The 12,479-nt window shown below is 40.7% G+C and overlaps 1 protein-coding gene across 1 annotated transcript in view; it reads left to right on the top strand.

Annotated features, from left to right (window-relative positions):
* The window catches only part of LOC115221316 (ubiquitin carboxyl-terminal hydrolase 15), a 68,660-nt gene that overhangs the window by 22,567 nt on the left and 33,614 nt on the right, over positions 1-12,479 (top strand). The window contains exon 3 of the mRNA XM_029791478.2: positions 3,068-3,177. Within this exon, the coding sequence (XP_029647338.1) occupies positions 3,068-3,177 (110 nt within the window). The remainder of the gene's footprint in view (positions 1-3,067; positions 3,178-12,479) is intronic.

Raw genomic sequence — 12,479 nt, 5'->3', positions numbered from 1 at the left:
TGTGTCTGTGTTTGTCCCCCCTAGCATTGCTTGACAACCGATGCTGGCGTGTTTACGTCCCCGTCACTTAGCGGTTCGGCAAAAGGGACCGATAGAATAAGTACTGGGCTTACAAAGAATAAGTCCCGGGGTCGATTTGCTCGACTAAAGGCGATGCTCCAGCATGGCCGCAGTCAAATGACTGAAACAAGTAAAAGAGTAAAAGAGTAAAGAGAGAGTATGGGGAGATGGATGTAAAAGCCATGATAATCACACACACACACACACACACACACACACACAGGTGCAGGCATGGTTGTGTGGTAAGAAGCTTGCTTCCCAAACACATGGTTTCGGGTTCAGTCCCACTGCATGGCACTCTGGGCAAGTGACAAATACTATAGTCCCAGGTCAACCAAGTCCTTGCAAGTGGATTCGGTTGACGGAAACTGTCTTTGTGTGTATGTCCCTTCACTGCTTACAACTGGTGTTGGTTTGTTTATGTCCCTGTAACTTAGCATTTGGCAAATGATGATAAAATAAGTACTGAGGTTTGACTTGTTCAGCTAAAATCCTTCAAGGTGGAGCTACAACATGACCCCAATCCAATGAATGAAACAAATTATATCTTTGATCTCAAAGATGGTGTTAAAAATGGCAACCTTTGAGCTACATCTTCATCTTGAGGAAGTGATGGAAGTTCAAAGGTGCTAAATCTGGCAAATAGGGCAGGTGCGGAAATGATATCATGTTGTTTTTGGTGAGAAACTCACTCGTGAAGGGAGCTTGGTCACAAGGTGCATTGTCGCCGTGAAGAATCCAATCTTTTGCCCTCCATAGATCTGGTAGCTTTTACCAAATGTCCTCCTTCAACCGCTTCAAAATGCCATTGATTCCCATGCACAAGCTGGTGAATTTTTTCCGCATTTCTGGAGGTGACACTTTTGGCAGGTCTTTCACATCACTCATCTTCCAGGAACGTTCTTGCACTTTTGAAGCACCTGTACCACTTGATACATTGCATATGACCTCTTGCCCCACCACCATAAGACTACCGACATGTGCTCAGTGTCTCTGTAGCAGACTTCTCAAGTTTAATGCAAAATTTCACATTAGCTCTTTGTTCTGACTTCCTGTCCATAACAGAATTCACAGACTACAGTATTATATACATTACCACCAAAAGCACAAATTTCACAACTGTAGCAAACTGCAATGTCACTCACCACAGTGCCTCATGAAGGTCACTACTAGCTCTCACTGCCCACGCAACCGTGTACTCCCATCTGTTGGCGTGCTACAGTATTAGTCCGGGAACTTTTTGATACTATATATTGTAGAGTGTATAGTTTATTGAAGCCTATTTTTTTATCTTACAATTTGCATTTCGTACCTGTGACCTTCATCCCTGTTTTCACTTGAAGGTTTGCAGATAAGTGAAACTCTAGATAAAAATACAGTTTCGATAAACTAACACACGCACAATGTAACAGGGGAAGAGGCTGCCTTCGCTAGACTGTCTGATGAGGTCTAGCAAGTTGAAACTTCAGTGTCACTTTCAACTTTTCCCTTGTGAAAGACAATAAATAAGTACTCCAGCTGTAGAAACTCTGCCAGATCAAGATTGGAGCCTGGTGCAGCCATCTGGTTTGTCAGCCCTCAGTCAAATTGTCCAACCCATGCTAGCATGGAAAGTGGACATTAAATGATGATGATGATGACTACTAAAAGTATTGAGTAATCTTTTGGTTTAATGTTAAGTTGATTTTATAATATATTTCAACATAAAATGCACGTAAAATGCACCAATCCAATCGTGGCCGTTGCCAGCCTCGCCTGGCACCTGTGCAGGTGGCACGTAAAAAGCACCCACTACACTCACGGAGTTGTTGGCGTTAGGAAGGGCATCCAGCTGTAGAAACACTGCCAGATCAGACTGGAGCCTGGTGCAGCCTTCTGGCTTCCCAGATCCCCGGTCCAACCGTCCAACCCATGCTAGCACGGAAAACGGACGTTAAACGATGATGATGATAAGAACAAGCATTGATATAATACATAGGCACATGTGTAAGTGCTTAATGGGCTGGCATTGTGGAATGATTCTGTATTTCATGCACTGTATGTGTAACATTAACCCTTTTGATGCCAACCTGGTTGAAACCACCTCTGGCTCTGTAGGACAAATATCTTGTTTCCAAAAGTTCTGAATTAAAATCTTCCACCAAACCCTAGTCACAATTTATGTTCCTAACGCTAGCTTAATGGTAACTAAGTTATTTTACTAAATTTTTCGTTATATTTAAAGTAATTGAAAGAAACACAGAGCATCTCAACAGAAATATGTTAACAAAAAGGTTAACGAGATTTACTTCTTTATTAATATTAATGTAACAATAAAGTGGCAAGTTGGCAGAATTGTTTGCACGCCAGACAAAATGCTTAGTGGTATTTCGTCTGTCTTTATGTTCTGAGTTCAAATTCCACCGAGGTCAACTTTGCCTTTCAAATTTTTAGGGGTTGAGAAAATAAGTACTAGCTAGCACTAGGGTTGATGTAATTGGCTTAACCCTCTCCCCTAAAATTGCTGGCTTTGTGGCCAAAATATGAAACCAATATTAATGTAGCCTCAAAGTGGCAGGCTGGCAGAATTGTTAGCACGCCGGGCAAAATGCTTAGCAGTATTTCATCTGCCGCTATGTTCTGAGTTCAAATTCCGCCGAGGTCAACTTAGCCTTTCATCCTTTCGGGGTAGATTAAATAAGTACCAGTTACGCACTGGGGTCGATGTAATCGACTTAATCCTTTTGTCTGTTCTTGTTTGTCCTTTCTATGTTTAGCCCCTTGTGGGCAATAAAGAATTAAGAATTGTCAGCATACCAGACAAAATGCTTAGTAGCATTTCACCCGTCTTTACATTCTGGGTTGACTTTGCTTTACATCTTTTTGGGGGTCAATAAAATAAATACCAGTTGAGCATGGAAGTCAGTGTAACCAATTTAGTCCCTTCCCTTGAAATTGCTGTCCTTCTGCCAAAACTTGAAATCAATATTAATGTAACCTATTTTTTTTCCCTTTTGTCTTTTTAAAGAGGATATGTGTACATTGAAAGAGCATCTGATTGATGAACTTGATTATGTCTTACTACCAACTGAAGGATGGAATAAACTTGTATCTTGGTATGGAACTGTTGAAGGACAGGTATTGTAGCCCTTTTTATCAGTTGCTGTTGTTAGCCACATTTGAATTTTACCAGAAGGAAATTGAATGTATTTACTGTTTAAACCCTTAAGTGTTCACATTATTCTGCCAAAATTAATGCTTTTTTATCCACATCGTTTTGAACTAAACATGCATTATCTTGTAGTTATGAGATTTTGATGAGGTAGCTGTTAATTTTTAAAATGATATTGTAGGGTTGGTGTGAGAGACCAGATCTGGCCAGTTTGAACATAAAACAGGCAGAATACTTTTGGCCGGATATGGCCGGTTTAAATGCTAATGGGTTAAACCCTTAGCATTCGGTTTTCTCTGTCAAATCCTGTATTATCTCATAGCTTTGAGATTTCAATATGTAATTGTTTGTTTTAAGAATGACATTGTTGGGAGATGTGAGAGGCCGGTTCTAGCCAGTTTGAACTGAAAACGGATAAAGTATTTGGGCCAGGTATCGCATGTTTAAATGCGGTTATACCAACCTTTTAAAACTGCTTTACTGCAATGAGCTGGCAGAAACGTTAGCACGCCGGGCGAAATGCGTAGCTGTATTTCGTCTGTCGTTACGTTCCGAGTTCAAATTCCACTGAGGTTGACTTTGCCTTTCATCTTTTCGGGGTCGATAAATTAAGTATCAGTTACGCACTGGGGTCGATGTAATCGACTTAATCCCTTTGTCTGTCCTTGTTTGTCCCCTCTGTGTTTAGCCCCTTGTGGGTAGTAAAGAAATATATATATATATACAAGTCCTGTTGGGGTTAATAATTTAGTCTTCAATTATTGTCTGAAAAAAAAATATTGGTTAGTCATGTCTTGGAACACCTGTAGTGATAGGTCTCCTGGGACGAAATGGCAACAGCAATCACTGTTTCATGTTGAATAATTTCCCTCTAAAACTAGATGGCAGTTTATAAAGGATCACTTTGATCCGATAACTTCACTTAAATCAGTTAAAATTTTCAGGATCATCTGCTGAGCTGCAGAATCTAAGAATAATATTCCAAAATAGCTGAAACTAAAATACATTGCAAGAATTTGAAAAACCAAAGCAAATCTCCATCATAAGCACATACACACACACACACATGCACACACACCTTATTTACTTACTATAATCTTTCATCTCAAGAATATTCAATCAAAGACATTCCCATGCAAGTTGTGTTCTTCATTGCTAATCTTCTGTGAAAACCTTTCTGGTCATCAGCATCATCGTTTAACGTCCGTTTTCGATGCTAGCATGGGTTGGACGGTTCGACTGGGGTCCAGGAGGCTGCACCAGGCTCCAGTCTGATCTGGCAGTGTTTCTACAGCTGGATGCCCTTCCTAACGCCAACCACTCCGTGAGTGTAGTGGGTGCTTTTTACGTACCACCAGCACAGGTGCCAGGGGAGGCTGGCAACGGCCATGAATGGTTGGTGCTTTTTATGTGCCACCAACACGGAAGCCAGTCAAGGCGGCGCTGGCATCAACCATGTATGGATGGTGCTTTTTACGTCCCACCGGCACAGGTGCCAGGGGAGGCTGGTAACGGCCACGAACGGTTGGTGCTTTGTACGTGCCACCGGCATGGAAGCCAGTCAAGGCGGCGCTGGCATCGGCCACGTGTGGATGGTGCTTTTTACGTGCCAGGGTAGGCTGGCAACGGCCACTATCGGTTGGTGCTTTTTACGTGCCACTGACAACCTTACTTGGAAACGGTGAAGGTTGGTATTAGGAAGAGAGCGTCTGGCCCTAGAAAATCTTTCTCTACAGAATTTTGTCCGACTCCTGCAATCACGGATAAGTGAGCATTAAAAATATGGTTCCCACTAGAGTACTTATCAACTGATAATCACTTCGTCTACCTTCTTTTATGAAGTAACAAACACAGGTACACAGGTCTTTTGTCACTTCACATACTTCTGTCGGTGATAAACATAACAATGTAAAATGATTATGAATATTCATTAGTCTTGTATTTATATCTGCGACAACATTGTACCGTAGATTTTCGGCTTGTTTTCTGAAACTGTGTTTGTATGTCAAGGTTGTGAATTTTCACGGAAAAAGAAAAAAGTTTTCTAGACTTACATGCGGCGGGTATCAAGATTTTGATTAAGAAACTTTCATTTTAGACAAGTTTCACAGAAATATGTTAATATATAAATTCACAGCATATCATCTCTGTAATTAGTAATTATCTTTACTTAGTGTCAAAACTGTTCCTCATCATTCATATGTCCAGTTTTCTTAACTGGCATGGGTTGGACAGTTTGACCAGAGCTGCACTAGGTTCCAGTTTGATTTGGCTTTGTTTCTACGGCTGGGTGACCTACCTAACACCAATCACTTTACGGTGTGCTGGGTGCTTTTTGTGTGGTACCAACACGGGTGCTTTTCACATAGCACTATTATTTGAAGATTTGGCTGCTATTTTTAGCACTGAAATAATCCATAATTGGTTCATAAGTGCTACATCTATGTCTCCTCTCCTATAGGTACCGTGTCCCTGCTTGTAGTTGCTGTGGTATTTATAGCCACTGCCTCATTCCTAGAGTTGCTGTATATGTACCATGGCACTGTATTCCTTAGAACAGAACTGACAATCTCATAGAAAACTAAGTCAAGAAGTTCTCATTAATTTGCAACAATAATTAGTTACGTAACAGTTAATATATTAATTTATCTAAAATTAGCTCATATTTGTATATCATTACTAACAGCTGCTGTACATTGATCAGTGTATATCTAATATTTTTTTTTTTTTAACGAAATTTTGTTTTAGCAAATAATCTGAATATACTTTGTAAAATTGAAGGTGTAACTGATTTAACACTTAAGTGTTGATGCTATTTCTGAGGATGGGGGCACAAGTTTAATAAACATGAAGGAACAAACGTCTTTCTACGAGATGGTCAACATTGCTTTGTACATAAGCAGAGTTGATTCTGTCGTGAATTACAAATATGAGGAGGAGCAATTATAAACGCCACATTTAATGTTTGTTCGTCGTCATTTGACATTTGTTTTCCATGCTGACATGGGTTGGACGACAGCTTGACAGGATCTGGTGAGCCACAAAGCTGCATCAAGTTCCGATGTCAGTTTTGGCATGGTTTTTACGGTTGGATACCCTTAATGCTAATCACTTTTTTTGTGGGGTAGGTGGGTGTTTGGACATCAGCACTAATGGGGTTACCAAGTAACCTGCAGGGCAGAGGGGAAAAAAGGGAAAAAACCCATTACTAAGTGGTGGTGTAGGTTGAAAGTCATGCCCAAGCAACACTGATGACAAAACTTCTCTATATGCAGTAGTTTTGGATTTGGGCAAGAAGAGCTTCTCTGTAAAATAAAATAAAATGATCTGTCTTCATTCATTCATTCAGCAGGGCGCATGTCGCTCCTGCTGGTGGAACTCTCTTAAGTGCTGGATTTTGTTTCAAAAGTTCACTTTGGTGGGTTGGCGAGTTTTTTTTTTTTTTTCTTAAGGCGGAATTTGATTCCAAAACACTGACAGCTGGAACAAACACAAGGTATCCAGTCTGATATTCTAAAAGTTCTGCCCAGTCCATTGTCTTAGATTGATACTTTTTTACTGAATCCCTGGAGGAAAAGCAAAGTTGTCTTTGGTGGGATTTGAACTCATATTGCAGAGAGTCATAACAAATATTATGAGGCCTTCATTCTGGTTCTCTAACAACCCACCCAATTCACTGAACACTTTACTGTTGATAATTTTTAATATAGTTATTTTCAGAGGATAATGTAGGCTTATTGTGGATTAATCATGGATTGATGTTAATCTGTTGTAGGTAGTTGTTTATTTTAGTCTCCATTTAAGATAAATTGTGGCAAGAAGGAACCTTAAGAAATTGCTTGAATTGGCAACTAAATCATCCTCAAACAACACCCTGTTGTTTTAGTCCTAGATACATTATGTCTGAAAAGACAGGATGGTCATGGTTTCAGTACATTTGATAAGCCTGCTTGTTCAGGGATGACCTGGGTTTAAATAACAAAGTAAGAATCGTTTTCTCTCAAGGCTGCAGGATTAGCCGGCATGACAGTCTGATAATATTTTATCTGAAAACCAGATTTTTAGGGAACTTGCTCAGCCTTTTTGATACAAACCTGCCTGAAACTACCTTTGGTTTTATGATATAAATTTCATGTTTAGTCTAAATTAAAACCTTTCATCAAAATTCCATGTTGATTTAGAATTTTGTGTTCCAAATACCAACATAATAATGACAGTTTTTTTCTTAAATTCTTCATTTCCAAATTTAACTGAAATGAAAGCCATATTTTTTGGCAGAAATATGGTAATGAAAGGGTTAGATATCTTTAGTTTTTGTTATACTATTTTAAGACCCCCTCCCCATACACATGTATCTTCTTTTACTTGATTTAAGTCATTGGGGTTGAAGAGTTTAGTCAAACAAACTGATCCCAGTACTTGAGTCAGATATTTATTTTGTATTTTCTTTTACCAAAATTGCTAAGTTACAGGGACATAAACAAACCAATACCAGTTAAGCAGTAGGAGTGATGACAAACACAGATGCACACATGCATGCATACACATACACACACACTCAAAAGGCTTCCACAGTTTCCCTCTACCAAATTCACTCTCAAGGTAGTAGTGGTTGGCCCATGCCTATTGCAGATGATTACACTTGCTTGAGATGTGCTGTGGGATTGAACCCAAAACAAAGCACTTACAAAGGGAGTTTCTTAAACACACAGCCATACTTCATCATCATCATCATCATTATTTAACGTCCGCTTTCCATGCTAGCATGGATTGAATGGTTCAACCGGGGTCTGGAAAGCCAGGAGGCTGTACCAGGCCCAGTCTGCCCTTCCTAATGCCAACCACTCCTTGAGTGTAGTGGGTGCTTTTTACGTGCCACCAGCATGGAGGCCATGAGGCGGCGCTGGCAATGGCCACGTTCGGATGGTTCTTTTACATGCCACCGGCACTGGTATCACAACTACAATTTCCATTGACTTTTGATCGATTTCGATTTCACTTGCCTCAACAGGTCTTTGCAAGCAGAGTTTTGTGTCCCAAGAAGGAAAGGTATGCATAAGTGGACTGGCTACATCCCAGGTAAAGGCCACGGGTTATGGTCTTACTTGTCCTGCCGGGTCTTCCCACGCACAGCATACTTCCAAAGGTCTCGGTCACTAATGTATAAAAAAATAATTCGCACAAGTTTCATGATTCATGTAATGCTTCACCTGTGTTTCATATTGGATTACTTCACGGAAAGATTAATTTCAGTTTTAACTATTCTTTCTCTCTCTTTTTTTCCCCCACTGGTTTCTGTCATTGGACAGTGGTTGTGTTAAAACATCCCCTTGAAGGGTTGTTAGTCACATCAATCTCTATCAAATGGCTGTTATGCTCTGACACACATCATCATCATCATTTAACATCTGCTTTCCATGCTGGCATGGGTTGGACAGAAGGCGGTGAGCTGGCAGATTCGTTAGCACGCCGGGCGAAATGCGTAGCTGTATTTCGTCTGCTGTTACGTTCTGAGTTCAAATTCCGCCGAGGTCGACTTTGCCTTTCATCCTTTCGGGGTCGATAAATTCAGTACCAGTTACGCATTGGGGTCAATGTAATCGACTTAATCCATTTGTCTGTCCTTGTTTGTCCCCTCTGTGTTTAGCCCCTTATGGGTAATAAAGAAACAGAAGTAAACTTCAACACAGGCACAAATGCCCCCCCACCACCACCACCACTATATGACAGGCTTCTGTAGTTTCCATTTACTAAATTTCACCTGCACTGCATTGCTCTATCCAAGGTAATAGTGATACTGAATCTAGAATTACATGGTTGCAAAGTTACGATATGTGGTCAAGTGGTTAAATCGTTGCACTCAGGATTGCAAGACTGTGATTTCGATTACCAGGCAGAGCAGTGTGTTTGTGTTGTAGAGCAAAGCACTTCATTTCGCATTGCTGCAGTTCACTCAGCTGTAAAAGGGTGACCCTACAATCGACCAGCATCCCATTCAAGGTGAATGTTGAGACCTCAGTCACTTTATATGCCATGAAAACTGGGTAACTAGCCCTGGGAGTCCCAGGACATGAGACAGCAATGCTCAGAGATTGGGGATGGTGAAAGTATACCATACAGCTTTGCCTCTACTATTGACTGTATACATTAAGTATGATACATTGATGGCTATTTTAGACTCTACCTCAGTTGGGTCTACCCAATTTGTGACTGATGGGAAGCAGGAGTGGCTGTGTGGTAAGTAGCTTGCTTACTAACCACATGGTTCCGGGTTCAGTTCCGCTGCATGGCACCTTGGGCAAGTGTCTTCTACTATAGCTTCGGGCCTACCAAAGCTTTGTGAGTGGATTTGGTAGACAGAAACTGAAAGAAGCCTGTCGTATATATGTATATGTATAGATATGTGTGTGTCTGTGTTTGTCCCCCCAACATCACTTGACAACCGATGCTGGTGTGTTTATGTCCCCGTAACTTAGTAGTTCAGCAAAAGAGAACGGTAGAATAAGTACTAGGCTTACAAAGAATAAGTCTTGAGGTCAGTTTGCTTAACTGAAGGCGGTGCTCCAGCATGGCCGCAGTCAAATGACTGAAACAAGTCAAAGAGTAGATATTTTTATTGGAAGTGTGTGTGTTTGATAAAAGCTCACATAATCTGTAAATCTAATTTGTATGATTTTTCTCTTGGGAACAGACATGGCTGTATGATTGAGAAGTTTGCTTTCCAATCATGGGGTTCTGGGTTCATTCCCACTGCATAGCACCTTGGACAGGTGTCTTCTATAACCTCAAGCCAACAAAAGCTTTGTGAGTGGATTTGGTAGCCGGAATCTGAAAAAAGCTCATTGTATGTGTGTATGTGTGTGTGACCTTGTTTTGGCATCGCTTGGTAGTTGTAAATGAGTGTCATTGTCATACAAAGAGTGTCGTTCACATCCACTATCCTGTGAGAGCATTTCTGGCCATGGGGAAATGTTAACTTGCTTGGCAACAGGAAAAAACCATCTAACTGTATAAAATATGCCTCAACAAACTCCATCTAGCCGTCTAGCCCATGCAAGCATGGAAAAGTGAATATTAATAATGACATTGAGGTTCCTTTCATTGTAAACTGATATAACTTCGTGTAAACTACATTCGTAATGATCAGACATTCCATTTGTGGCCATCTCACATTTTCTTTTTTCGTTTCTCCTTTATCAATACATCTGGGACTATATTATCCAATATGTCTTTTTTTTTTTTTGCTAAGTGACTAGGCTGTAATTTGAAGGAGATTTAGCAGTTATTTCTAGCAGGCACCTCCCATTGGCTCAGCCCATAGGTTGGTTAGGAATGTTCTGTCGTATTGTCTGTTACATTTTTGCCTTTTGTGATGTATTTAAATGAATTTAAAACGTTTTCACATGACTCACTATTAAGTTAGCTTTTTTTTTTCTTTTTTAAATGAGTCAGCAGAAGTTCGATATTTTGAGTGATTGCTATCTGGTATATTTTTAACTAAATAATATTGTCATACTTCCACAAACATGAACAGATGGCATGTCCAAACTAGTTCCTTTTGTGTAGCTAGTAGATATTCTGATGAATCAAGTTTTAATATAGCCATCTGTATATCATAGTTAATGTATATAATTTCTTTATTGCCCACAAGGGGCTAAACATAGAGGGGACAAACAAGGACAGACAAACGGATTAAGTCAATTACATCAACCCCAGTGCGTAACCGGTACTTAATTTATCGACCCTGAAAGGATGAAAGGTAAAGTCGACCTCGGCAGAATTTGAACTCAGAACGTAATGGCAGACGAAATACAGCTACGCATTTCGCCCGGCATGCTAACGTTTCTGCCAGCTCGCCACCTTAAAGTTTTAATATAGCCATCTGTCTATCATAGTTAATGTATGTACACTGTTGATAGACTAGTGACTGCAGTATTTGTCAAGAGATAACATCTCTTGTGGACTTGCTGTGTTAAAAACAATAAATATCACAGATGAAAATTCGTTCCAGCAGCAGACAGAACACACCCTGTTGGAAAAGGTTGCAAAAGACTGAAATGTCTCTGGTGCTCTTACTGGCCACTGCTAGGATGAATTATCATCTCTCTGATTTTTTCTTCTTTTAAACACAGGAAGGCCATAAAAAATGTTATCTTAGCTCAAATATTACAATAACTGGATTACCATTGACTGTATACATCAAGTATATTAAGCGACTAGAATCAACTCTGTCTACACCACATCCTTTGTGTCCGATGGCATCACTTTGTTTCCAACAATTCGGTGCGACAGCAGTGCAGAATCACTCCCCTCCGACAAGTCATCCTAACGAGACATCTGCGTTGGCTGGGTCATGCCCTCTGTCGTCAACCAGGAGAATTCATCTACGAAGCAATTGCCCCAGCTCCCCTTCAGGGTTGGCAAAAGCGATGTGGTGGACAACGAAAAAGCCTGGCTGATGACAGTCAAGGCTGATCTGGAACCCAACCTAGGCCCCCGTATCTACGGCGTTTGCTGCTGGAATAAGGAGTGGTTGGAGATCACGCGGTTGTTAGCCTCAAATTGCCAGGCCTGGTCGGCGTTTGTGAGAGATGTAGCATTGAGGATGAATGAAGCCAGCTCAACCCACCCCAGGTGAATGCTGTCAAGTCAAGTATACACTAAGTATGATACATTGATAGCTATTTTAGACTCTACCTCAGTTGGGTCTACCCAGTTTGTGAGTGATGGGAAGCAGGCAGCTGAATTGGTTGTCAGACTTGCAGGTACTGGCACAGTAGTGTGCCACCTCTAGCATTCGATCCTTAGAAGAGAAGAGGTTGGTATAAAAGCTAAATGCACCATCCTCAGTTTGGTTTCTGTACCTGCCCTCACACATGGTCCAGAATGTTGTGTAGTGACCAAACGAATATGATTGCAAATACAAGTGGTTGAATCTCTGGAGTAATGCTACTCAACAGGGTGCATAGCTTAGTGATCAGGGGGTCTCTCTCTAGGTCGAGCCGTTACCTTTCTACATTAAGAGGCCATAGCTTAGGTTCTTTGGACATGTGATTACAATGTTGCAGGAAAGAATTGCAAGATAGATTCTTTGAGCCAAGCCAACTGGCAGGAGACTTAGGGATAGAGATTGGATAATATCCATAGACTCAGTTGGTCGTACTTGGAAATCCAACTAAAATTCCCTAAGGACCCTACCCCAACAATAGTGGGCTGAGAAGCTGGTTGGATGTAGATTTTGATTGATGCCTCTTCTTTAGTCTTTGTT

Source organism: Octopus sinensis, linkage group LG18, assembly GCF_006345805.1.
Source record: "Octopus sinensis linkage group LG18, ASM634580v1, whole genome shotgun sequence".
Classification (NCBI taxonomy): domain Eukaryota; kingdom Metazoa; phylum Mollusca; class Cephalopoda; order Octopoda; family Octopodidae; genus Octopus; species Octopus sinensis.
The sequence above is the reverse complement of the archived record's forward strand: the minus strand, read 5'-3'. Positions and strand labels throughout refer to the sequence as shown.